The sequence below is a fragment of the Vipera berus genome, assembly GCF_964194415.1.
Source record: "Vipera berus genome assembly, chromosome: 15".
In the NCBI taxonomy this organism is placed as follows: Eukaryota; Metazoa; Chordata; class Lepidosauria; order Squamata; family Viperidae; genus Vipera; species Vipera berus.
In genome coordinates, this window is record NC_138218.1 from 9,507,865 (window position 1) to 9,535,196 (window position 27,332).

At 48.0% G+C, this 27,332-nt stretch overlaps 2 protein-coding genes across 4 annotated transcripts in view; both read right to left on the reverse strand.

Moving 5' to 3' along the window:
- The window catches only part of RALGDS (ral guanine nucleotide dissociation stimulator), a 55,760-nt gene that overhangs the window by 23,777 nt on the left and 4,651 nt on the right, over positions 1-27,332 (reverse strand). Inside the window, exon 1 of one of the 3 annotated variants that reach the window (XM_081340014.1) lies at positions 15,349-15,865. The exons of the other annotated variants lie outside the window; for them this stretch is intronic. Within the exon in view, the coding sequence (XP_081196140.1) occupies positions 15,349-15,564 (216 nt within the window). The 5' untranslated portion in view covers positions 15,565-15,865. Of the gene's footprint in view, positions 1-15,348; positions 15,866-27,332 lie in introns of those variants that run through there. 3 annotated transcript variants of the gene reach the window in all.
- Positions 19,938-23,816, reverse strand: LOC308675071 (uncharacterized protein). The gene is made up of 2 exons (XM_081340057.1): positions 22,508-23,816; positions 19,938-19,991 (listed from the first exon to the last, which is right to left on the reverse strand). Exons 1-2 carry the CDS (start codon positions 23,430-23,432, stop codon positions 19,966-19,968), a joined length of 951 nt encoding a protein of 316 aa, XP_081196183.1. The 5' UTR covers positions 23,433-23,816; the 3' UTR covers positions 19,938-19,965.

Genomic DNA, 27,332 nt, shown 5'->3' on the forward strand with positions numbered 1-27,332 from the left:
AGTTTACGGAACCTGCTAATTGTGAGCACTAAGGACTAGCACCTTGATGAAACACCGTTTGTGGAACCTACTCATTGTGACCACTAGAAACAAGATGACATATTGCCTGGGGAAGCTAGCAATTGTGTAAACTATGGACTAGAAACCTGGATGACATCTGACGCGTGGAAGCTGGTAATTGCAAAAACTAAGGGCTAGAACCTTGATGAAGAAGTTTATGGAACTGAGCAAATGCAATAACTAAGGACTAGAAACCTGAACTTAGTAATTGTAAAAACTGAGGGCTAGAATTTTAATGAGCCACAATTTGTGAAACCTAGTCATTGTAACTAAGGAGTAAAAACTTAAGAATTTCCTGAAATGCACAGTCAGAGGAGGAATGCCCAAATATTTGCATGCAATCAGGGCCCAGGAACTTAGCGCCCACTCCCCTTAAGGACTAGAGCCTTGCATAAACCTCAAACCTACGATTATCCGTAAGACCATATTACTGTGGAACTACAAATCCTATATCTCCCGAGGCAGAGGATGCTGGAGGTTGGAACCCACCCAGATCTATAGAACTAGGTGGCCCATATCCTGCACAGAACAGGTGACTCAAATCTGGAACTTAACTAAATGCCCAATCCAGCCAGATTGATATTTTTTTTTATCCCTCTCTCAAAAACGCTGCTTTTATTGGACTTTGCTGCCGCTTAATTCCCTCTCGTACTTTTTAATTTAGCCTTTTTAGTTAACATTTTTACAACTGCTGCAAAAAAAGAAGGTTGGAAACCACACACGCGCGCGCGCACACACGCACATACACATACCGCTAGTTTGGAACATTTCCAACAAGGAAGCAACTTGCAAATACTTCGGATCCTCAATTAAAACCAATAAAGCGATCAATCAATAAACAATCAAGGCAGGATTTAATTGATAACCGTAAAAGAGCTGGGAGTTAAAAAGAGACACAATTGCTCACTTTGTTAAGAGGCGCAACAAAGGGGCAATTAAAAACACCCATGCTTGGAAATTTCCTTGAATATCTTATACACCGTTTCTTGGAAGATTTTAAACAAAAATGTTTACGGAAAGCCCGGAGAATAGACGGACTTCTCCTTTCGCCATCACGGCTGCCAAAGCTGGACACATGGCCTAACTTTGAGCGTAGATAAAATAACTGATTAACAATGGAAAACCCAAATAACCAATTCAGAGAATTGACTTTTCTGCCTGGTCTGTTCCCAGATCTCATCCGCTTGGGGCGATTGAGAAAATGCCAAGCCCTTTTGGACAAATCTTTGGCTGAGCCCAGATCTTCGTTTTGCCTTGAAGACGTTTCGCTTTCTCATCCAAGAAACTTTCAGTCCAAACCGAAGAAGCTTCTTGGAGAAGAAGCGAAAGGTCTTCAGGGAAAACCCAAGTCCGGTTGCCTTTTGGAAAAGCCTCTTTGGGTTTGGTCTGCATGTTTCTCTTTCTTCTTTCAGCCTAATCACAACTAGGAAGAGACTTAGAACATAATCCCTGGAAGGGACCTGGAAGGGACCTCGCTGTTAGTTGCGAAGTCGTGTCCGACCCATCGCGACCCCATGGACAACGTTCCTCCAGGCCTTCCTGTCCTCTACAGGAAGGGACCTCAGAGGTCTTCTAATCCAACCTCATATTCTAGACAGGAGACCCATCCCACTACCTCTCTACCACCACCTGTATCCCACTCAAAGAGTTGTCCAACCTCTTCTCGAAAGCCTCCAGTGATGGAGCACCCATCATTTCTGGAGGCAAGTCATTAATTGTTCTCACTGTCAGGATTTTTCTCCTTAGTTCCAGGTTGCTTCTCTCTCCTTGACGAGTTTCCATCTGTTGCTTCTTGTCCTGCCTTCTTCTGGGTGCGTTGGAGAATAGTTTGGCCCACCTCTTCTCTGCGGCAGCTCCTCAAATATTGGAAGACTGCTCTCGTGTACCCCCTGGTCCTTCTCTTCGTTAGACTAGAATAGCTAGCTTTCTCAACAGCTCGTCGTATGCTTTAGCCTCCAAGAGGATCAACAGAAAAGAAATAAAAATATAAATAATGATATAAAAAGAGAGGCAGTGAGATAATTGCAGCCATCTAAGCACAATACACAATTCTGGGGTAATCCAGAATTGTTAGAAAAGGCCTCAGTGGGTCTCTACCTTGACGTTCTAGATCTTGAGGCTCTATTTCCCAGTTAATGTAACAGGAGCCTAAGTATTCCATTCAGCCACCGGCTTCATTCACCCATAATCCCCCTACATTTTCCCCCACAATGCCTGGCGCTGCCCAATTAAATTATCCACAATGCCCCAAGGGGACTTATCCACTGTGAGGAACGTTTTCAATAATGGCTGTGCTGTTTGCTTGGACACCTGCCCTTCGCACCCTCCAAAAGGAGTCCTCCGGTCGTGTCACGCCCGGCTTCGAACTTGGCACCTGTGCCCGCTAGCTCTCTGGCTGCAAGGCAGCCAATTCGGAGCGCCCATCCGTCGCTGGATGAGTCAGAGAAACAGAAGCCTATTGTGGCCCCGTCCGCTCATTCCGGGTTGCGAGCTGGGAAAACGTGGTGTGTGTGTGTGTGTGTGTGTCAGTGAACGGGGGTAACCCCGTTTAACGTCGTTCCAGCATCAAGGATTAAATCCACAACACAGCCAATCAAAAACGTGGGGACAATCGCTCATTGTCTTTCATTTCTCCCTCCTTTCATTCTGCCTCTTCCTCCCAATTGCTGAAGCATTGTGAACCAGGGAGCAGTAGAAGCAGGGGGGGGGAGGAGGAAACCACAACCCACAAGATCGCCACTCATCAGGGCAGGTGGCATGAGGCTGTTTGAAAAGGAGCAGGCGTGAGAAGGGAATCGTGGCATCCTGGCAATGCAACCCACCTACCCACCCAGGCTGCTGATGAACCGCAGGCTTTGCATTTCTCCAACCAAACAACGGCACGGTGGGGCGTGGTGGGGTCGGCAGCTGCCTGGCAGGCCCACAGTCGGGCCTGAAACATTTGCTGCAAAGGCCCTTAAATTCCAGACCTGACCCCCACCCACCACCCACCCCACCCCACCCCACAGCCCAGATCTCTACACATCTGGCTTACATTGCGAGGGACGTTTGCTTCCTCGGAAACAATAAACTTGCGCCTTGCGAAGGGAGGAAGAAAAGAATTTCGTAGCAAACGAGTGCCAAGGAATTTACAAAAATAATAATAAAAAAGTATTCTGCTTTTAATCGCCCGTGTTCCATTGGCGGAAAGGAAAGGGGGCTAGGACTGGTTTTCTAAAGAGAAAGTAATAAAAAAGGGGCTGTGGGATTACAAGCATTCCTCGCTTTACGGCCACAACGGAGACCAAAGTTACTGTCGGTAGGTGAGACATTGGGTGAGTCAACCTATTTATCCAAAGCACCCGAGATCAGTTCGAGAAGCAATAGACGGAAATTTAATCAAGGGGAGAAGCAACTTAGAATTAAGGAGAGTTTTATTTAATTGTGAGGACAATTAATCGGTGGAACGACTTGCCACCAGAAGTTGTGGCTGCTCCATCACTGGAGGTTTTAAAGACGAGACTGGACAGCCATTTGAGTCCCTTTGGGAGAAGGGCGGTATAAAAATCTCAATAAATCTTAAATCTTAAATTTGTCTGGAATGGGGTTAGGGCCTCCTGCTTGAACAGGGGGTTGGACTAGAAGACCTCCAAGGTCCCTTCCAACTCTTGTTATCCTGCCCGCCGAAATCTAGAGGGAGAATCTTAAACCACACTTGGCGACCCTCCAGGTGTGCGGGCTCCAGGATGCCAAGAAATCTGGAAGGCTTGAATCCGGCACATCTGGAAGGCAACCGCATCTGGGAGGGCCGGCCTCTCCAATTTCAAACATAGGCCCAAACCTTTCACAGTCGGCACAGAAACGGGGAGGAAATCTTCAGAGCAGATCCAAATAGAATCCTGCAGCTTTCAAGTTTCAGCCGTGCCAAATCAGAAAGCCAGGGCACCCGTTCTTCCAAAGCAGATCTCTCCGTTTCGCACGTTGCAAAATACGCAACTGGGTCAGGGAAGGAGGTCCCCCCCCCTTGCGTGGCTTCGATGCAATCCCCCCCCCTCCTCTTGTTTTGAGACTGGACGGCCACTAGCCTGAAATGTTAGAGGGTCTCCTGCTTGGACCAGAAGACCTGCAAAGGTGCCTTCCGATTCTGTTATTCCATTATTCGGTTACTAAACGAACGGTTGCAAATTGAGGACTGCCCTATATGCCGACATGGGCCATTTGCGAGGGCGAGTACACACAATTGCAAACGGTGCGAGGAAACCTGACAGTCTGATTTGGCAGCCTTTATGGGCCCTGCTTTTGCCAAAAGATCTTGCCAGCAATGGATCCTCTTACAATACCTCCAGGCGTGAGCAGTAAAAGTTTATCTGGAGACACAGCCTTGTAATTTAAGGAAACACAGTCCTTGTTGTTAAGGGAACAAATAGCTGGTTACACCCAGTAACCTGCTGATTGCTCCTTCAACATATGCGTTACTCAGAAAGAAAGAATCATAGACTCACAGGGGTGAAAGAGGACCTTGAAGTTGTTCTAGCTCAGAGGTCCCCAACCTTTTGGGCACCAGGGTTCCGTGGAGAGAGCTTTTTCCACAGACCAGGTGTGTGTGGTGCGTGGTTTTGTGTGCTGCCTGCATCATGCGGATGGGGCTTTGCTTGTTTGTGCAGACCGGTTGCTGGCATGCCATGGCCCAGTGCCGGTCCAACGGACCAGGGTTTGGGGACCCCTGTTCTAGTCCAGCCCAAGGAGACCACCCTGGGAATAGTGCATCCAGTCTTGCTTGCCACAATGCAAAAAAAAAAAATAGACATTGAGACTCTAGAAAGAGTGCAGAGAAGATCAACAAGGATGATAAAAGGGCCTGGAGGCCAAAACAAACGAAGAAGAAGAACGGTGGAAGGAAATGGGTACGTCTAGCTCAGACAAGAAGGCGCAAGGGTGAGGTGATAGCAGTCTTCCAAAATTTTGAAGGGCTGCCCCAAAGAAGAAGAGGGGGTCAACTTATTCCCAAAGCGCCTGAGGGCAGGACAAGAAGCGACGGATGGAAGCTTATCACGGAACGAAGGAGAAAATTTCCTGACAATTAATTCAATAGCTTGCCTTCAGAGGTCGTGGGCGCTCCAACCCTGGAGGTTTTTAAGAAGAGACGGGACAACCATTTGACAGAATGGTGTGAGGTCTCCTGCCAAAGGGGTCAGATTAGAAGACCTTTGAGGTCCCTGCCAGACTTGACGACTTTATGTCATTTTTCTTGACTCGTCAGCGAACAATTCCCGCCTTGGTTAATTCAGCTTAAAACCAGATTTCTTTTTTTTCCATCCCCCCCCTATGGTAGCTTCAGAAGTTGGCCTGTGTCTAAGTTTGTCCCCCAGATGGGGAAGAGGGAAAGCAAGCCATGGGGCTGAAGGGGGGGGGGTTCTCTCCACCCCCAACTCTCTGGCTATTCCAATGTTGAAAGGCTTAAAAGGAAAACAAACCAGAAGCTCTAAGTATTTCCGATTTTGTTCAGCTGTGGCTGATTAAAAAGGCTCTAAAAATAATGAGTTTAAAAAAGGATCCTGGATGGAGATGACTGAATGGCTTTTTTTTTCCAGGCCTCAGTCTTTGTTGCAAGACAAAGCACAAATCTCTCTCTCTCTCTCTCTCTCTCTCTCTCTCACACACACACACACACACACACAAGCACACAGCATCCAGTTCCGGTCCACCACACACAACCTGGTGGTGGAAAAGCCCAGTGGTGTTTTTCCTGGCTTCCCAGAAGCATCAGATGATTGGTGGAAACTGCAACAGAGTTCCTAGCTAGATCTGCAGAAAAATAATCCCCTCCATGCAGAATCCCCACATCTATGAAAGATGCTTGCTGGCAAGTAACGGGCAATTGAGGATTCCCCCTTCCTTCCTTCCTTCCTTCCTTCCTTCCTTCCTTCCTTCCTTCCTTCCTTCCTTCCTTCCTTCCTTCCTTCCCTCTTTATTTTTCTTCCTTCCCTCTCTTCCCTTCCTCCCTTATTTTTTCCTTCCTTTCCTTCCCTCTCTCCCTCTTTTATCTTTTTTCTTCCTTCCCCTCCCTCCCTTCTGTGGCTGAACACCAAAACAATAAAAGCAAAATAACATAAAATAACAGGCAAGGAAGGTGGGAACGGAAAGACAAAAGCCTGCCAGGCAAACAAGGAAACAGGAAAACGGAAGGGAGCTTTCCAAGATGCACCATTAGAGCTTGGGAGAAAAAACAACAACAACAACTCAAGCCTTTTTGTGTGTGTGTGTGTGTGTGTGTGTGTGTGTGTGTGTGTGTGCTTTTTCAATAGCTCCCCCGGCAAGCGAGTGAGAATCCAAAGCAATCCTTGCAAAGATGGCGAGGCCTCGAAGCCAGAGCGCCAAGTGGATTGGCGCAGGAGAGCGATTGCTTTGAATGCCTCCGCGCTCTCTTTTTATTTCCTCCTCGAAGCGGAGCTCGCAAGGACACAAAAACAAGACAACACCCCTTTTGTGATGCTGGACTGAGGGATCCCTTGTCTGGTGTACCCAGGGCCGGGCACGCAGCTCGCGCAAAGCCTCCCTTGCTGAATGTTGGCTGTGCTGGCTGGTCGAGAGAACACGCGGGGGGGTGGGGGGGGGGAAATCGCAAGGAAAAAAGAAATAAATCTCCAGATTTGGTACTCTTGCTGCAGAACAAAAGAGCCAGAGAATCAGAAGAGGTTTGGGGGTGTGGGTGGGGTGTGTGTTTCTAATTGGGCCAGGTGGGATTTAAATAAATCCATTTCCGGCAGCTCCAAAGACTTTTATATCAGAAAAATAGGAAAATCAGCATCCGAGTTTGTGAACAAGCAGGAGACTCTATATGGTTGTCTAGTCTTTTTTAAAAAAAAAAAACCTTCAAGTAAAACAAAGCTTATCGGCAAGCTGTCCATATATGAACAACGGAGAATGCGTGTAAGTATATGAGAGAAAGGTGGTGGACACATTCACGGCAAAATTCCACCATTCAAGTTGGAATTCTAATTTGACCATTTGCCCCTATTTGAAAGGCCAGGGGATAACCAAAGGCAGGCTGACCACAAAGAACAGTGGCTTTTTAGAATTGCACCACAAACTCCATGTTTTTCAATCAGGGAAGTGACCGGAAAAATAAAGGGGAAATACACGCTCTCTTAAAATATTGATGAGGTTGACACATAACGACGGAAAGCGAGCATTTTTAACACGATGTTCTGAGCGAAATCCCAACAAGGCAGAATTAATTTTGCAGATAAGCAGAAGTTAAACGAGGAGGCCTTTTCAGCAGTTCAAAGTCAGAAAGTTGTAGCTTTCTTCCCCCCCCCCCACACACACACACAAAAAAAAGCCAGCAAAAAATAAAGAGGGGATGGATGCTAAATTGCACTGATTTGCAGAAAAAACGGTCGGGTCGTTCAATGTAACCAGAGAAAAAAACCCAAAACCAGCCTCTTTTCTAAATAAATGACTCTTTTCTTCTTGTGAACAAAAAAAGCAAAACGCTCCCAACAGTGTATCAACAAAGCATTAGAAAGGAACAGCAGAGTAACAAAAGAGAACTGCGCAAGCAAAACTGTGAGCGAAGAGAAGTTGGAGACTTCTCTGCTTGTGCTGATTTGCAACTTTAACGAAGGAAAAGGAGATAGTCCTTGAGTTATGACAAAAAAAATGGGACCTCCATTGTCAAGCAAGGCCGTTGCCTGGTTTTATTTATTTATTTATTTATTTATTTATTTATTCGACTTATATACCGCCCTATTCCCGTAGGACTCAGGGCAATTAAAATCGTACCATACAAATCGTACCATACAAAAGTTTAAAAAAAAACAAAAAACAATTAATTAAATTTAAAGCCCAAAGTTTAAAAATCAAAACATTTAAAACCCAATTAAAACCCCTCAGTCTAGGCCTGACAACTCAAAGAGCCAAGTTTTCAGGTCCCGGCGGAATGAGCGAAGGTCTGGGGCAGTCCAAAGTTCTACCGGCAGTTCATTCCATAGGGCAGGCGCGCCCACAGAGAAGGCCCTCTCTCTGGGAGTCAACCGCCGGCAATCCTTCACTGGCGGTACCCTAAGAAGGCCCTCCCTGTGGGAGCGCACAGGACAATGGGAAGTGGATGCCGGCAGCAGATGCTCCCTCAGATAATCCGGACCCTCGCCATTTAGGGCTTTATAGGTCATCACCAGCACCGTGAATCTCACCCGGAAGGCAACCGGAAGCCAATGCAGCTCGCGGAGAAGAGGCTTTACACGGGAGTATCAGGGAAACTCCCATCACAACTCGGCGCGGCTGCATTCTGCACCAGTTGAAGCCTTTATGACACTTTTTTGGGGGAAGGGGCACTATTAAGCAAATTACTGCAGCTGATAAATGAATCAAGTGGTCATTAAATGAAACTGCCCCCCCCACTGACTGCTGGGAAGGTCGCAAATAGTGAACACCTGACCCTGGGATGCTGCAACCGTTGTAAATACACACCGGTTGCCACGTGCCCAAATTTTGATCGTGTGAACTCGCCGCTAAATGATTAATAATGCAATCATGCTACCTTACGCTAATGATAGTTGAAGGCAGCCAATGAAAATGACTCTTTCAAGTTTAAAATAATTCTTTAAATGACTCTTCTTCAAAGCTTCTTTCAGGTTGAGAGGTTTTGGGGGAAATAGCCCAGGGTGAATTTGGTTATCATATCCTTTTCCAGTGACAAGATGCTGAGATTAAGTTCCCAACCAAACCTCTGGAGTTTTGAGCGTTGCATAAACTCGGCGAACTGCAATTTAATCCATAAAGTGTGTTTTTTTTAAAAAAAAAACGGCTGTGTTTATCTTTGTTTACGCTTTTTTGGCCAGGCCAGAAAAAAAAAATCACGGTGCTGTTTAATTCTGCAAAGTCAAACTCTGCACGAGTGAGTTGGGCGTTCCTCTCCTAAGCATCAGATTTTAAGAACTGCTTGGAAGAAGAAGAAAAAAAAATGCAAAGAAGAATGAAAATGGTTAAAGGGGGGGGAGTAGACAAGAAGCCGAATTGGATAAGTTCAGTCTTGAGAAGAATATATATATATCTCTGCAGGAGACAGAAACTTCTGAACTCCTTGATTAGGAAAATGTTCGAGGCCCCGGGGGAAACACAAGAGATAGCCTTGGGTTAGGCAAAAAGATGGGCCAATTTTGTAATTTTATTAGTCCTTAGCTTGAAAACTGTAGTCAAGCAGATGGGCCCTGTTGAGGCTCACTTTGTCGCCCCAAACAATCCAGCAAGGTAGGACTAGTCAAAATAAAATAGGACTGGCTAAGCCACACAAGGGAATGCTGTAAGGGTCGTAAGTGTGAAACATCGCCATAAGTCACTTTTTCAGTGACGTCGTAACTTCGAACGGTCACTAAACCACCTTTCGTTAAGATGAGGACTCCCTGTATGTCCCGTTGCTGGCCGAGATGTTTTAATCTGGATTCTTGCACGGAGTTAGGGCTGGACTTGATGACCTCGGTGGCCCCTTCTATCTCTAAAGCGTGGTGATTCCAAGACACCCAACTGGGCGTTTTTTTCACCCCATATTGGAAAGTGCAGACAGCAGGGAGGGCAAAAAAGGTGACGGAAGGCAAACCAACTGGGTGCAAAAATGCCAAGAGGAATTCAGAAGAAATTTTCAAGTAGTCTGAGAATAAAGCAAAAAAAAAAAAAAGATGCCAGGGAGAGTTTGGTCGTAAAGGCAACCATAAAAATAGCTTTATTTTTATGGCAGTACTGTACACACGGTCGTAAAAGTAGCTTTATTCAGTGTAAAAAAATGGCAAATATAAGAAGAGTATCTGGGAACAGATACCGAACAGGTGAAGGGTTTGGGAAGGCAGTCTGTTCCCTTTTATAGTTTTGCAACGTGCAAAGCACGGAGAAGCAGAAACTGGGGTTTTTTTCCCCTCCCTAACAAAAAATCTGAGAGTATAAAAGACGTCAGTCAATCCCATTTCTTCAGTTCTAGCCAAAGAAAATGCCATTTTACATATGTTCCCTTTTGCTGCTGGCGGAACTCCCTGCCACAAGACAAGGATCTCTGGGTGCTCGGAAAGGGCGGCGGAGAGCATCACAGCAGCAAAATTAAAGCTCTATTGTAAAGAATGAGAAAGTCCCTCAATTGAGGACAATATTTTCCCTGGAGGAGCAGGCAACAACAGAAACCCCTCTGCCTTTGCAGCCTGGAGGGTGTTCCCTATCGTCCCTGGCCAGCCCCCAACGGAAACAGGATGCTGGGTTAAAATGGACCTTGAACCTAATCCAAGTAAGAACGGTAATGAGGGACATTCATACAATATGCAGCATCCCGTTTCAGCCATGGTAAGCAATCCAGATCACATTAGAGCAAGGAGGAAGGAGGGGTGGGGGTGGAATCAAGGGAGAGAGGGGGTGAGGGAGAAGAATGAGAATGGGAGGGAAGGAGGAAAAGGAGGAAGGAAGGAAGGAAGGAAGGAAGGAAGGAAGGAAGGAAGGAAGGAAGGAAGGAAGGAAGGAACGAAGGAAGGAAGGAAGGGAAATGAGAATGGGAGGGAGGGAGGGAGGGAGGGAAGGAAGGAAGGAAGGAAGGAAGGAAGGAAGGAAGGAAGGAAGGAAGGAAGGAAGGAGAGAATGGGAGGGAAGGAACAGAGGAATGGAAATGAGAATGGGAGGGAGGGAGGGAGGGAGGGAAGGAAGGAAGGAAGGAAGGAATGGAAATGAGAATGGGAGGGAGGGAGGGAGGGAGGGAAGGAAGGAAGGAAGGAAGGAAGGAAGGAAGGAAGGAATGGAAATGAGAATGGGAGGGAGGGAGGGAGGGAAGGAAGGAAGGAAGGAAGGAAGGAAGGAAGGAAGGAAGGAAGGAAGGAAGGAAGGAAGGAAGGAGAGAATGGGAGGGAAGGAACAAAGGAATGGAAATGAGAATGGGAGGGAGGGAGGGAGGGAGGGAAGGAAGGAAGGAAGGAAGGAAGGAAGGAAAGAAGGGCATGAGATAAGCCTTTGAACAACAGCTGTAAAAATACCATGACAAAAAAAAAATCTCTTTTCCTCCTGTCTGCAATCCAGCAGCCACCCACCCACCCACCCACCCACACACACACACACACACACACAGCCCCCAAACGTCTGAAACTAAGGCCCTCCTTTTCTTGCCAATTCTGAGGCTGAAGAAAGAGGAATTAATAGGAAGCAGATGATGTGGGCTTGGCTTTCTCCAACACCCCCTATAAGGGGAAAGGGGCCCAGCCCAGCCCACCCACAAGAAGCAGATTTTTCCCCCCCTCCTCTGCACATGAGAGGCAAAATCCAAGAAGGAGGGAAGGTTAGAGGTTTTGAGAAGATGCTTAAGCAATAACTGGGGGGGGGGGAAGGATACTAAGAAAATCGAAGTTCTTTGGAGCCCAAACAGGAACTCCAAAGAGGGTCAAGCGCCACAGAAATAAATGGAGGCACTGCTACTCCGATCAATGGGGAAGGGGAGAAATACCCTGAGATTTATGAAAGATGGCCTCCTTATTGGCCCAATTTAAGGGCTGAGAATTCTTCCTTCCTTCCTGCTGTTTGGTAGACAGATGCGAAAGAGAGCAAGACAAGAGTCCAAAACTTTTGCTGCGATGTTGCATTTGTGGAATTATTCGTTTGGCTGCCTTAAGATCCTCGGCTCCTAGATGAGTTAACAACTCGCCAAGCCTGAACTGTTCCTTCCGTTTCTCCACGATAAAACTATATCCTTTTTTTCCCCCCTTTTCCATATTCTGTTCCTATTGCACTGAAGCAGGAGGCGTGAGCTTAAATGGACTCCGGAAGATGGTAGAGGACAGGAAGGCCTGGAGGAACGTTGTCCATGGGTCGGGCACGACTTCGCAACTAACAACAACAACAACAACATTCTATTCCATAGTCTATTCTATTCCTATTCTATTCTCTCCATTTCATATTCTGTTCTATTCTATTCTATTCTTCATTCCTTCTATTCTATTCTATTCCTATTCCATTCTTGTTCCTATCCTATCTTATCCTATCCCTATCCTATCCCATTCCATTCCATTCCAATCCTATCCTTATTCTATTCTTCTTCCAATCCTATCCTATCCCATCCCATCCCATCTGAGAAGCTGACAGCACCAGTCGAAGACCCAGAGCACTGTGTGTGATGGAGTGAGCACCCCGGTCTTGCTCCAGCTCCTGCCCAACTAGCAGCTCAAAAGCATGCAATCTGAGCCTACAGTCATAGCTACAGTGTTTTCAACAAAGTTGTACCGATTTAGAAAGCTGTTTTCATGCATTGGTTACTTTGCATTTTGTGGTCTTTTTGTTTTGACTTTAGCCTTTCCAGAAAGAATCAGTTTCGTGATGGGGTTGCAGTGCTAGAAAACTCATGATATGTATGGACCGATGACCCTCCTATTCTTCTTTTAAGACAAAAAAAAAGTCCATAATACCAAAAAAAAGTGGCCTTAAATCCTACTATACGGCCAGCCTATGTATTCATCCCTCACCTCAATATTAACACAATATTAATATTTGGAGGAAAAATCAAGGCTGGAAAATCAGAAAGGATTTTTTTTTCTTTTTCAAAAAAAAAGCAATTTTGCCAATCAAGCTACGCGTTTGGCTCCATAAACTCCCACGAAACATGAAACCTTTAATTTTTTTTTGGATTTTACAATGTGCTCCTCCATATTTGAGCTGCGCAGAAAAACATGCAACATTCACAGATTCAAACTCATCTCTGCCCTCAAGCAAACAAATAACTCATACATTTCACGGGCCTTTAGCAGTAAGAAAAACGCAGGGAGGTTTGTGCAGATGGCAAGAATTATTCTTTGGATTGTGTAGCACTTGCCTTGAAACCAGCCAGCTGCCTTGAAATTCCAGGGTACTAATTTGTGTGCCTTAATATATCCTCGCGGAGATGGTGAGCAAGCTACAGACCGCTGCCTTGTCTTGATCAACACAAATGGCCTCCTACAGTAGATCCTTAGGGAGAACTATTAACTTCCCTGGTTTTTTTCATTTGGGAAAACAGAACAAAGCAGATGGAAAGATCCCCCAAAGTGCAGGATATATAAAGCTTTACTTCCAGTTCAAACCAGGGCTTTGCATTGTTTCGCGAAGACCATTCATTCACTGGGGAGGGCTGGAATCTTAAAGAACGGGGTAACCCTTGCTTGAATTTCATTCATTCCAGATCTGAGAAACAAAACGTTTGCGTGGGAGGTGATCAACATTTTTCACCTCCGGGTTGGATGCATGCATAAATTTAAAAAAAAAATTAAAAAAAAGAAAGAAAGAAAAATCAGATCAAGCAGGGTGAGCCAGGGATCACCACACATTATACTCAAGCAAATAAGGAAGGCGCTGATTTTACCCCGAGGCCGTGCACCCAGCAACCAACTCAACAGAGGAAAGGACAGCAAGTTTGGTATCCTTGTCTGAATCTTGAATAAACATCTTTTTTCCAAACAAGAAGCCGGTCAGTCGACCAGCAGAGCTTCTGGGAGCTCAGGAAGATAAGATGGGGAAGGCTTGCGAAGTTTGCCCTCCAATAATTTGATTAGGTTTTTAACAAAGCATACGGATAAAAGAAAAAGAAAAACTAACACCCCCCCCCCCGAGAGAAACGATGGAGAATAGAAAGAGAATAGGGATAGAAGCTGTGAGAAAGTATAAAGAGAGAGAGAGGGGGAAAAAAAAGGAAAACGCAAAGATATACCAAGGATGCTCCCAACTTCTTCTAATATAACGATGCATCTAAAGAACGCTTGCATCTGGCTTTTAGTTTTAAGACTGCAATCAAACGCTGCTAAGTCCTCGACTTACGGCCACCATTGAGCCCAACGCTTATGTTGCTGAGAGAGAGATTTCTTAAGTGAGTTTTGCCACCTTTTTACAACCTTTCTGGCCGCAAGTGGAGGCGAATCACTGCGGTTCTTAAGCGAGGAACACAGTCGCTACGCGGATCCGGCTCCCCCTGTTGACCTCGCTTGTCGGAAAGTGGCCAAAGGAGATCACGTGAACCCAGGACGCTGCAACCGACATAAAAACACGCCAGTTTCCAAGCGTTCTAAATTTTGTTCACGTGACCCTGGGGATGTTGCAAGACGGTATCCGGAGCGGTCCTGGCTGCCCTCTGGGCTGGGTGGTTTTCTTGCAGACGTTTCATGACCCGACTAGGTAACATCATCAGTGCCCATCATCCTGTTTCCAAAAAAGCTGTCAATGCAAAATGGATGAAAGGGGTTCCCCCACCCCTTTAAGCCCCACCCATCAGCCCTCCACGCTGGCCCGCTCATCTTTTAAAAAGCGTAAATTCTCCGAATCTGGAAGGTCTTGTTTCTAAGCTAGAGTTTGACCTAAAGGACAGTTGTTGTTTTGTGGCTTAGCTTTCAGGGTCATTCTGTGTAAGCCAGCCAGGCTAAGCCTATTTCGTGTGTGCCACCAGCAAGGTGGCATGATGTGACTTAAGCCACAGCGAGGATTTATGAAGGGGGCAGCTTGTTCGTCAGATTAACCAGCCAAGGGAGGAAATTTTAACCTAGTTAACCTGGGGGTGGGTGGGTGGAGGGGCAACAATTACCCCTCATCTTCGCCGGCTTCATCTGTCACTTTCTATCTATCTCAGTTAACAATAAGTCAAGAGTTGTTGGGGTGAAAGGCGGGATGTTTTAAGGGACGGTTTGTACCCACAAGATGCTCTTTAGAGGCAGACGTGTGCGTGCACAAGTCCACCGAACACCCCTAAGCTTTCTTTGTTCAAGCCAGAAGGAACCCCCAGTTGGAGACCCCCAGTTAGCCCAAGCCCTGAAAAAACAAGTCACGGAACCAGCCACCCGCAAAGGCCAAGCCGAACAACTTACCAGCCGGATTCACACATCCAGCCGCCCCCCCCTCCCGCCGGATGGTTGGGGGCAATTAAGCTGACTTTGTAATAATGCCGCTTGGGGTGTGTGTGTGAAAGCCCTAATAAGCAGGCATATACATAGAATGAAGGCTACTGCTAAGCTTGTAAGCCGCCCTGAGTCTTCGGAGAAGGGCGGGATATAAATGGAATTAAAATAAAATAAAAATAAATAAAAATAAATAAATAAACCGGCGGGGGTGGGGTGTGGGGGGGGGGAAAGATTGGTATCGCGTGCGCCCCGAGCGCCCCTCGACGCGGACCCGCGCCAGTTCCCGTCGCCGAGCCGAACCCGGGTTTTGCACGTCGTGTGAACGAGCCCTTTGGCAAGTCCCTCGCATCTCCTCTCCTCTTTCCCACCCACCCCCCACCTCGCCCCAAAGTCTGCCTTCCGGCCGGGTTTTTTTTTTGTTGTTGTTTTTTTTTACCTCCAGGGGGGGCAGATCGGGATCCAGCTGGGTGAAGCTGTGCAAGACGACGGGACCGGCTTCCTCGGCGGCCACCTCCAGCCTGACCGCCTCCCAGAGGCTGCGGAGCCGGCGGCAGCCTTCGAAGAGGCGCTCGGGGCTGGTGGCCCCGCCGGCTTGGAGCGCCCTGGCCGAGCGCTCCTCCGCCGGCAGCTCCGACCACATGAGGACCACCATGGAGCTGCGCCCGCCGGGCTCCGCTTGGCAGCCAGCTCGGCCGGCCGCTTGGGAGACGGGCGGAGGATGCGGAGGAGAGGGGGGGGGGTCCCCGGCGCTGCTCTTCTTCTTCTTCTTCTTCTTCTTCTTCTTCTTCTTCTTCTTCTTCTTCTTCTTCTTCTTCTTCTTCTTCTTCTTCTTCTTCTTCTTCTTCTTCTTTCTTCTTCTTCTTCTTCTGCCTAGCGGGGGCGAGCAGGCTTTTGGCCAGCCCCGCCCCCGGGAAGAAGGCCCGCCCCCTCCAGCAGCCCTGATGTCACTCAATCACTCGGGGAGGGGTTGGGGGGGGGAGAGAGAGAGAGAGAGAGAGAGAGAAGCAAAGTGGGAAGAGCGTGTGAGCGCGTCTCCGCCTCGGAGCGCGGCTGGAAAGGAAAGGAGACCACCAGGCGCCCTCTGCAGGCTGAGAGGCGAGGTTTTCAATGGTGTGTGTTTGTGGGTGGGGGGGGTGGTTTGGTTATTTTATTGTCCTCGGTTTTAACTGCTTGTCCCCCCTGTCCGGACAGATCCTGCTTTAAGCAACCGTTGGTTGTTGTTGTTGTTGTTTTTAATGCAGTAATAAGCTGACTTTGTAATAATGCCGCTTGGGGGGCCCGAAAGCCCTAATAATAAGCAGGCATATACATAGAATGAAGGCTATTGCTAAGCACATTGGTTTGTGCTTTAGATTGTAAGCCGCCCTGAGTCTTCGGAGAAGGGCGGGATATAAATGGGATTAAAATAAATAAAATAAATAAACAAACCCCATAAAGGTGGCTTGCCGCTTAGTAGGGAACGTGAAGTACCGTGAACGCAAGCCATCTAAACCGGAAGATCAAAACTCTGAAAACAGCTCAAGAGGATTTTAGCACCCAAGGCGAAGCGTTTTCCGTGGCCTTTTTTTTATTTCCCCCTAGCAATAACACACACAAAGACTAAAGAGGAATGTTTGAAGTCTAAGAAGTGGCCACTCGTTTCATAAATCATAAGGAAAGGAAAGGAAAGGAAAGGAAAGGAAAGGAAAGGAAAGGAAAGGAAAGGAAAGGAAAGGAAAGGAAAGGAAAGGAAAGGAAAGGAAAGGAAAGAATGGAAGAAGTAAAGTAAAAGAAAGGAAAGGAGAGGAGAGGAGAGGAGAGGGGAGGGGAGGGGAGGGGAGGGGGAGAGAAGAGGAAGGTGGGAGGGAGAAAAAGAGAGGAAGAGGAAGAGGGAAGAAAAAAGGAAGAGAAAGGGAAGGATAGGAAAGGGAAAGGAAAGGAAGGAAAGGGGAGAGAGAGGAGGGTGGGAGGGAGAAAAAGAGAGAGAGAAAGAGAGAGAGGAAGAGGGAAGAAAGAAAAGGGGAAGAAAATTAAAAAAACAAAAAAAGAGAGAGAGAGAAAAAAGAAAGGAGTAAGTACATTTTCTCTTTTAAGCCTGGTCACTTTTTCTCAATCCAGGCCAGGCTGTCCTCGCTTCGATTTCATTTACATTTCTCATTTGATTCCAATTCAGCTCCGGGATATATGCTGAACTTTCCAGCTACGTGCTGGGTCAATATCTCCTCCGCTCCCAGGCAAAACAATCACACTTCCAGAGACGCCATCCCGGCGGCGGTTCAGCAGCCACGGAGAGGCCACGTAGGAACCCAGGGTGTGAAAACAAGCCACGTTTCCCCCCCCACACACGGAGAAAGTACAACCGCATCAGAGCAAGCGGGCATGATGCGATGCCACTTGACGTGGCTCCACCTATGGCAGGCCAACGCCTAAAAAAGATTCGTAAAGGAGGACGTTTGTACCTCAGGGCTGAACTGTGGGGGTCCTGGGTGCTCTCTGAGCTGGGTGGTTTCGTTGCAGACGTTTCATGACCCAACTAGGCAACATCATCAGTGTTTATATACAGTAGCTTCTCCTTTCGGGCTGGGTGGAGATTGACTAGCACATTATTTTCTCCTTGATTGTTTGTCTGGTGTTAATCCCTGCTTATATGGATAGTGCGTGCCGGGCACTAGTTGCAGGGGGAGCTACTGAATATAAACATGGAGCAAACTTCACACACCCTTATATTGATGATGTTACTTAGTTGGGTCATGAAACGTCTGCAAGAAAACAACCCAGCTCAGAGAGCAGCAAGGACCCCACAGTCCTCCTCCTACTCCTCCTCCTCCTCCACTCCACGCACTTTCCTTCTAGCACTGATGATGTTATATAGTTGGGTCATGAAACGTCTGCAAGAAAACAACCAAGCTCAGAGAGCACCAAGGACCCCACCGTCCTCCTCTTCCTCCTCCTCCTCCTCCCCCTCCTCCTCCTCCACTCCACACACCTTCTTTCTAGCACTGATGGTGTTATCTAGTTGGGTCATGAAATGTCTGCAAGAAAACAACCAAGCTCAGAGAGCACCGAGGACCCCACAGTCCTCCTCCTCCTCCTCCCCCCTCCTCCCCCTCTTCCTCCTCCTCCACTCCACACACCTTCCTTCTAGCACTGATGATGTTATCTAGTTGGGTCATGAAATGTCTGCAAAAAAAACCACCAAGCTCAGAGAGCACCAGGGACCCCACTAAAAGGATCTTCTAAATTTGGAGTGGGAGGGTTGCGTTCCCCTAAAGTGATGCCTTGTGAGCCCATCTCAGATCTCCCCAAATCTACATATGTTTTCTCTGACCCCGCACAATCAGCTCCACACCCGAATAATACGAGATCTGGGCTGGCATCCTTTAAAATTGCTGCTCAGGGCAAACTCAGCACCAAGGAGTCAAATGCTGTGCGACTCAGTCCATAAAACGCAGAATTAACAGCGTTGGAAGGGGCCTTGGAGGTCTTCTAGTCCAGCCCCCTGCTCAGGCAGGAGACCCTGCACCATTTCAGACAAATGGCTGTCCAGCCTCTTCTTAAAAACCTCCAGTGATGGAGCACCCACCGCTTCTGGAGTCAAGATCATTACGTCCACCAAGTGTCCAGGTTGACAACAGCCTAAATGTGGACAACGAAACTCACAATTCACAGGTCGTCCTCAAGTTACAACCGCACACCCCTTGAAAACCACTCTCGATCTCCTGCCCTTAGTAATCAGTAAATCCAGATATTACAGGCAGCCCTCGGCTTCTGCAGGTTTGGCGACCGTTCGAAATTGCGACGGCACGGAGAAAGGCGGTTTTCACCCGGTCCTCACCCTTACAACCATTTCAGCGCTCCTGATCACAAATTCAGACACTTGGCAACTGACTCATACTTAGGGGGGTCGCAGCGTCCTCGGGGGTCACGGGAACCCCTTTGGCGACCCTCTGGCAAGCAAAGTCAACGGGGGAAGCTTAACAACCGTGTTACTAGTGTTTAGTTCTGATAGACGAGGACTCAGAGTGGTTTAACAAGGAATGAGTTTATTGAATACACAAAGTCAACTGCTAACTGTCAAATGTTGCAACCCTTTTATAGGGAAAGCGTTTGAACTGTAACCAATACAAACAGTCTCTTTTCCCGCTCCTTGGTTGTGGCGTCCAATGAATGCACCTTATTTTCCCGCTTAAAACCTTGCAAAGCTGCACTGTGTTTGCAATCTCTTCCAAGGCCTATTGCTAACTATTTACATACATAACACCCCTTACCCCCCAGTTGATGTCATTTTCTTACAAAATCCCTTAGGTATTTTGGTGGCCTATGTATTCTGGACGGGTATCTGTTGCTTTGGCTATTAGGGACCCTTCTTTCTGGTTGACTGCTAGGCTGCTGGTTACTACTGGACCTGGGCTCTGGGTTACTGTCTACAGATGTACTGTCTTGAATAATAGGATGTGTTTGGCATTCAGTGGTCACTGGCCTACTTTGCAGGGGTATTTCCCAATCAATTGGACTGAATTGTTGTTGTTGGGCATCAGGGAATGTGTTATCATGCCCAACCCCCACAACGCTTTCAGGCCTACTGTTGTCTGTACTGTTTCCCCTTACTAATCCTTGGTCCCCCTCAGCAGGCACACACCCCCTCGATCTTTTCCTCAGTTGGTCTACGTGTCTTTTACAAATCCTATTCCCTTCCCCCTCAATGATGTAAGATAGGGGACCCAAGATTTCAGTTACCACCCCTGGAATCCATTTGTCCCCTTGGGCGTAGTTCCTGGCCCAAATCAAGTCCCCCACTGCAAATGTTCTGTTAGGAATGTCAAATTCAATGTTTGGTTGGAGTCTGTCAGGATGTAATCTGTCCAACTTGGTCAATATTTTCCTGCCCCACCTCATTTCAGCTGGGCTTTTCCCCGTAGCCGAACAGGGGGTTGTGTGTTGAGCCAACAAGAACTCAGCTAGTCTCTGATGCCAGTCACCTCGAATGATCCTTTTAAGCGCGTCCTTCGTGGTCCTCACGTTCCTTTCAGCCAATCCGTTGGTGGAGGGGTGGAAGGGTGCAGAAGTCTTGTGCTTAATCGAGTTGGCCTTGAGGAAATCCTGAAATTCAATAGATGTGAATTGTGGCCCATTATCTGACACTATTAAATCTGGCAACCCATGAGTGGCAAAGAGGCCCCTTAATGCCTGTATTGTTCTGCCTGCCGTTACTGAACTGACCGGTATTACTTCTAGCCATCTAGAGTAACTGTCGACCACTACAAGGAACGTTAACCCCTGGAAAGGTCCCGCGAAATCAATATGAATCCTGGACCAAGGATTCCTAGCTAGCTCCCATTTATGTGTGCGGATGTGTTGTTGTTCAGGCCTGGAGCGTTGGCACAGATGGCAATTGGCAACGCATTCCTCGATGTCGTGGTCCAATCCTGGCCACCACAAGTGACTCCTAGCCAGGGCCTTCATCCTTACTATTCCAGGGTGTCCCTCATGCAATTCAACTAGGATAGCTGATTTGTGGATTTCCGGAATGACTACACGAGTTCCCCAGAGTAAGCACCCCATATGAACTGATAGTTCATCTTTCCTTCTGAAAAATGGACTGTATTTTACGTCCGGGTTGGCGTTGGGCCAACCACTCATGGCCCAGGCCATTACTCTCCTTAAGATGAGGTCCTTATTGGTCGCCTCAGCAATGTCTTTTGCCGTTAATGGCAAATCAGGAATATCCTGTAGGGACATTATTTGTCCCACTGGGGCAGGGTCCTCCTCTGTTGTGCTTAGAGGCAATCTGCTAAGAGCGTCTGCATGACCCATGTCCTTACCTGGCCTGTATTGGAGGGAAAATGAGTATGCTGAGAGAAAAATGGACCACCTCAGCATCCTGGGTGACATAATCTGAGGAGTCTGTTTATCTGTGGTAAACAGTCCCAGCAAGGGTTTGTGGTCAGTCAGTATAGTAAAGTTCCTACCATACAGGTAATCGTGGAACTTCTTAACTCCTGCCACAATAGCTAATGCCTCCCTGTCTATTTGCGCATAGTTCCGCTCTGCCTTGGTTAGTGTGCGGGAGTAGTATGCAATGGGTCTTTGTATTCCTTGGTTGTCTAAGTGGCTGATCACCGCCCCTACGCCATAAGGCGAAGCATCGCATGCCAGGAAGATTGGTTTGTTTTCAATAAAGTGAGTCACAGTTGAATTACTGGAAAGGATGTCTTTTAGAGTTTGGAAACTCTCTTTGTGCTTGTTCTGCCATTGCCAAGGGGTCTTCTTATCTAGGAGTCTGTGCAGAGGTTCTGCAATGGCAGCCTTATGTGGTACAAAAGTGTGATAAAAATTTACCAAGCCTAGGAAGGCCTGTAGTTCTGCCTTGTTCCTTGGTTCAGGAGCCCCTTTTATTGCTTTGATTTTTTCAGGGGTAGGATGGACTCCACTTTTGTCAATCCTGAACCCCAAAAAATCAGTGGATTTAACCCCAATGCTACATTTTTCCTTTTTTAATTTTAACCCAGCCTTCCTAAATCTGCCCAGTACCTGTTCCAGCCGCTCTACTAACATTCCTTCATCTTTTCCAGCTATTAGGACATCATCAAAGTAAGGGCATACTCCAGGTATGCCCTTTAAGGTCCTCTCCATCACTTCTTGGAAGATGCCTGGAGCTGCTGCAATTCCAAATTGCAGCCTGTGGACTCGGAACGCCCCCTTGTGGGTAACAATTGTTTGTGCCTCTGCAGCCTCCTTGGAAACAGTTAACTGTAAGTACGCATGCGCCAAGTCGAGCTTGGCGAAGATGGCGGCGTCCTGGATCGTGGCGAGGACCTGCTTCACCGTCGGGACCGGGTAAGCATGTTTTTTCATCCCAATGTTGAGGGTGGCTTTATAGTCGGCGCAGATTCTCACATCCCCATTGGGTTTGAGGGGTGTGACAATCGGCGTCTCCCACAAACCGCCCTCAACAGGTTCTAGAACTCCGAGGCCTACAAGCCGGTCGAGCTCGGCCTCAATTTTTTCTTTTAAGGCAAAAGGCACTCTCCGGGCCTTTAGCCTGATCGGGTTTACTGAGGGGTCTAGGTTAAAGTTAATGGGGGGCCCTTTGTACTTGCCTAGAGATCCATCGAATACGTCTGCAAATTCTTTGCAGACGGATTCGAGGGTCTTATTTCTAATCACTGAATTTATTCCCCCTATCCAAATTCCTAGGGCTGGAAACCAATTAAGCCCTATTAAGCTGGTCCTATTCCCCTCCGTAACTACCAAATCTAAGACCCCCTTAAACCCCTTAAAATTTACTTTAAGGCTGGTCTTCCCTTTTACGATTATTGGACTTTTTTGGAAGTCCATTAATTGAATAGTTGTTGGTTTAAGTGGAATTCTTTTTCCACTTAGTTGTTCAATTTTCTCAAGGGTTTCAGTGGAAATTATCGACACTGAAGCCCCAGAGTCGATTTCCATTCTGCAAGGGACCCCTTGCAGAAGGACTGTAATTTTTAATTTTCCGTCCGGAAAATTGTGCCCCCTTTCCCGCCGTCTCCGATTGACGCGGGCCACCTCCCTTAGAGTTGGACTTTCCACCCGGGGTTTAGGGGTCTCCTTGCCACTAGCATTAGGGGTTACCTTACCCTCTGGCCACACATCGACTTCGTTCAGACGGGTGTCCCGACCGCGACTTCTGCAGATGGCCTGGATGTGGCCAGTCTTGCCGCAAGCCCTGCACTTGGCGGTACGAAATCGGCAGGAAGCGCGGGAATGGTTGCCGCCGCAGCTGCCGCATCGGTTCTGCGTTTCGTTGTCGCGCGGTCTGGTTGCTGTGTCCCGCCACGGTCGTTGTGCCCCGGTCGGTGGTCTTTGCGGTGTTGCGGGTTGTTGCCGGCGGCCAGGGTCAGGCCCCTCGCTTCTGAGTTGTTTTGGTGCCATCTTTCCGAATCGCCTGGAGACTTCTGCGATCTCTTCCTCCCACTGCTGATCCACCTCCCCGCAGTCCACATAGCCCTCTTGGTTAATTTCGGGTGCTGTCGCCATGCTACTGCGGGGGGGGTCGCGGTACCCGGTTGACTCATACGTGAGGAGTTCGTCTAACACTTCCTGTAAATCGCCGGTAGGTTTGGCGATTATTCTATTCTGTAATTGTTCATCGCGTAAGCCCAGCACGACTCTGTCCCTAATTCTAATCTCTAAATTGTCGTATTTGCAACGAACTGCTGCTTCCCGGACGGCAGCGACGAATTTCTGTATGGACTCCCCCGGTCTCTGATTCCGCTTCTCGAAGATGCGCCGCCAAAAGAGTTCAGACCTTCGGGGAGTAAAGTGAACTTTTAATTTTGCGAGGAGGTCGGCATAGGGCACGCTGGAGACTGGTTGAGGCTGGCACAGCCCGACAGCAACTCTGTAGACCGGTGTGCCGCAGATTGTCAAGAGTGCCGCCGCTTTTTTCCGGTCGTCGGTGATTCCGTTCACCAACAGGAATCCCTCGACCTGCCCGATGTATTCTTCCCAATCCTCGGGGAAGTTAGGGTCAAATTCCTTCAGTGACCCAATCTGCGCCATTCGGAGAATTTTTTTTTTTTTTTATTCTGCCGCGGCCGCTGAGTTGACTTGACACGTATTCGAATTCCGCCGCCTTTGCGCGACAATTCTGCCGATTCTCTGGTCTTCTGTCTATCCCACCCTCGTCGCCAGTTGTTTAGTTCTGATAGACGAGGACTCAGAGTGGTTTAACAAGGAATGAGTTTATTGAATACACAAAGTCAACTGCTAACTGTCAAATGTTGCAACCCTTTTATAGGGAAAGCGTTTGAACTGTAACCAATACAAACAGTCTCTTTTCCCGCTCCTTGGTTGTGGCGTCCAATGAATGCACCTTATTTTCCCGCTTAAAACCTTGCAAAGCTGCACTGTGTTTGCAATCTCTTCCAAGGCCTATTGCTAACTATTTACATACATAACAACTAGCTTAACAACTGTGGCAAGAGAGGACGTAAAAATGGAGCAACAGAGGTTCTGCTCTCAGTCATGGTCAGAACTTGAAGATCAGTTGCGTACCTTCCTTGCAAACCTGGATCTTTTTCATAGCCCTATTCCCAGGCTAAAACTGCATTTTTCCACTACATTCTGCACAGGGGTTGCGGTTGGAGGGGGGGGTGTTGAAGCCCCCCCTCCCCCAGGGCCTGGTTGAACCTTGGCAGGCCCAGATGCCAAGGCTCCCTGGCGGTGTCCCTGCTTTGAAGCCCAGAAATGCCCAATTGGGCTCCTCCGAGGTGGGCTTGGGGGGAAAAACAGGGATGCTCAGCCAGGAGTGGCAAAAAAATATTCCAAGAGAGCTTCACTGGGACTCGATTTCCCGTGTCACAATCTGGATTTTTTTTCCCCCACCCCCAGGGAAGTTTAATCCCTGGGTGTTTGTTTGTGTGGAAGGCAATTAAGAAGCAGACTCAAATCCCTGGAAGCAGACTGGGAGGATCCCCAAATGCGGTGGCTTCCTAGAGTTACCTGGAGGTGCCACGGGGGCGAGGCTGTCAATTGGATCAATCAAAGAAAATAAACACAAGTCCCAACCAAAGTCTTTGCCAAAGAGACCTCTTGCACCCAGGACCCGTCCTCAACCTCTCCCTGGGGGGGGGGGCTTCCTGGCGGTTTTGGAGCCTGGAGGCCAGGCGAGGCGACTCTGGGGTTGTGTGAAGGGTGGCAAGGACGAGGAGGGAAGACCCTGCCAGGGGAAAATAAAATAAAATAAAATAAAATAAAATAAAATAAAATAAAATAAAATAAAATAAAATAAAATAAAATAAAATAAAATAAAATAAAATAAAATAAAATAAAATAATAAAATAAAATAAAATAAAATAAAATAAAATAAAATAATAAAATAAAATAAAATAAAATAAAATAAAATAATAAAATAAAATAAAATAAAATAAAATAAAATAAAAAGCCCCTTTAGCCAAGCCAGTTGAAAGGCTGGCCAGCTGCAGAAACACAGCCCGGTAGGAACAAAGGACAACGGCAGAAACTTCTCCGGCAGAGAGGAGTGTGAAGAATCTGGGGAGGGTGGGGGTGGAGGTGGGGAAAGGCAGCCCCCTGCCCCCAAACCTTGTCCCAGGCTCCCCCTTGCCCAAATCCTCCCCCCCCCCTGCCGCCGCCGCCGCCGCCGCCCTGTGGCTGGCTCCTCACCTCGTCGTCTTGCACGCTCAGGGGGATATCCAACATGCACATCTGGAACGGCTGCACCAGCGCCTTCTGCATGCTGAAAAGAGGCTTGCTCTCCATCCTCCGCCTGCCCGGCCCACGCCAGGCTCTGCTCCCACCTGGAGCCCAGGCGGATGGCTGCTGACTCCGGGGGGTGGGTGGGCTGGAGACCCTCCCCGACCCTCCGACCCTCCTCTGGTCTCGGGCAGCAGGAGAAGCGCTCGGGGTGGGGTGGGGGGGATCCCGCAGGCAGCATCAGCCGGCCATTTGCCTCTGCCTGGCCGGGCCGTCGGTCCTCGGGGATCCCGCCCCCGCCTCGGGCAGGCAGGCGCCTCCTCTGAGGCTCGACCCGCTTTCCCACGGCTGGGCTTCCCCCAGTCCCCGCCGCCCCCCAAGGCTGGGCGCTGGGGCCGAGCCTCTCCGCATCGCCTCTCCCCGAAAAAACAACCGGTCTTTCCCTCTCGCTCGGCTGGAGCCGGCTACTGCAAGGGTGGGGGTCTGCAGTCATCCATGGCAGAGGAAGCACAAAAAGGGTCCAGGAGGAGCAGGAGGAGGAGGAGGAGGAGGAGGAGGTGGTTGACGCAGCCACCTTCTCCTTCTCCTCCGTCCCCCACCCCACCCCCCTTCTCCAGCTCATTCCCTTCCTTGCTGGCAAGGAGAACGCCCCCCCTCCCCCCCCCTCCCCATCAAGGGTAGGGCAGGGGTGGGAAACCTGAATTCAGATGATATTCCTTAGCTCTGCATTTCTGCAGGGAGATACTTGCGCTGGGCATCCCCCTCTGCCAAACAGAGAGAGAGAAAGGAAGAGAGAGAGAGAGAGAGGGGTGGGGAAGGGAGAGCAAGAGAGAGCAAGAGAGAGAGAGAGAGAGAGAGAGAGAGAGAGAGAGAGAGAGAGAGAGAGAGAGAGAGAGAGAAAGGAAGAGAAAGAGACAGAAAGAGAAAGAGAAAGAGAAAAACGGAGGAGAGAGGGAGAGAGAGGGGGGGACAGAAAGGGAGAGAGAGAGAAAGAGACAGAGAAAGGGGGGGGAGAGAAAGGAAGAGGAAGGAAGGAAGAGAGACAAAGAAAGAGAGAAAAAGAAAGAGAAAAACAGAGAGGGGGGGACAGAAAGGGAGAGAGAGAGAGAGAGAAAGGGAGAGAGAAAGGGAGAGAGAGAGAGAAAGTGACAGAGGGGGGAGAGAGAAAGGGAGAGAGAAAGAAAGAGAGAGAAACAGAAAAAGAAAGAAAAACAGAGAGGGGGGACAGAAAGGGAGAGAGAAAGAGGGAAAGAGAGAGAGAGAAAGGGAGAGAGAAAGAGAGAAAAAGGGAGGGAGAGAGAAAAAAAGAGAGATTTCTCTCTAGGGTGGGAGGCAATGTGGCCCACCCCTGGCCAGACCACCTCTTCAAGTCTCTTGTGAGGGAGATGGATGATTTCAAAATGAGATCAAAATAATAGAGTGAATTATAAATAAATAAATAAAATAAAATATTATTATTTCGGATCCAAACAGACAGATGTCTGGCCCACAACACGCCTGACACAACTATTGTGTGTGTGGGGGGGGGGGGGGAAAGGCTGGTTCATTGATATGGCAGTACCAGGGGATGCACGAATTGAGGAGAAACAGCCAGAAAAAAATTAACAAAATATGGCCATTTGCCAATTGAAGTTGAGGATTGGGGAGGAATATTTGTGCCAATAGCAATAGGAGCCCTTGGAGCAATACTCCAAGGGCTGCTGGGATCCATGAAAATTTTGAACTTATCAGACCTGAATATCCTGACTTTGCAAAAAAACACACACAAAACCACCTTACTAGGAACTGCCTGTACATTCAGACGTTACCTTAGCAGCTCTTAGGTTCTTGGTTAGGACTTGAACTGTTAAGTTTTAACCATTCCTAGACTGTGAATCGAACTGAAGCTCAAATCTTAAATAATAATAAGATAATAATATTTTTTTAAAAAAAATAAGGGAGGGAGATCAGAAGTGAGAAGGGGATATCAACGCAGGCTTTCACCGAGCAAATGTAGAATTAGCACTTGGTGAAATAAAAGATACACCTTATTGATAACAGGAGGAAAGGGAAGGACAGTCAAAAGATCTGGGTGCTGTGTTCTCAGATGCATCAATCAATCAACTGGCTTTGAGTTGATTACTCTTAGCAATGGAGTTTCACCACACACCTTGGCAGGCACAAATTCACAGGAGTTGGCAGAATAACTCCAAATGCCCACTAAGGTGTAAACAGAGCAGATCTGCCTACTCTGCCCTAACACAACGC

Coding starts and splice junctions, on each gene's coding strand:
- LOC308675071 (XM_081340057.1), bottom strand. CDS start 23,432: ATGGCGCAGATTGGGTCACTGAAGGAATTTGACCCTAACTTCCCCGAG. Junction 19,992..22,507: donor AGTCGATGTGTGGCCAGAGG/GTAAGGTAACCC, acceptor ATTGAATTTCAG/GATTTCCTCAAGGCCAACTC.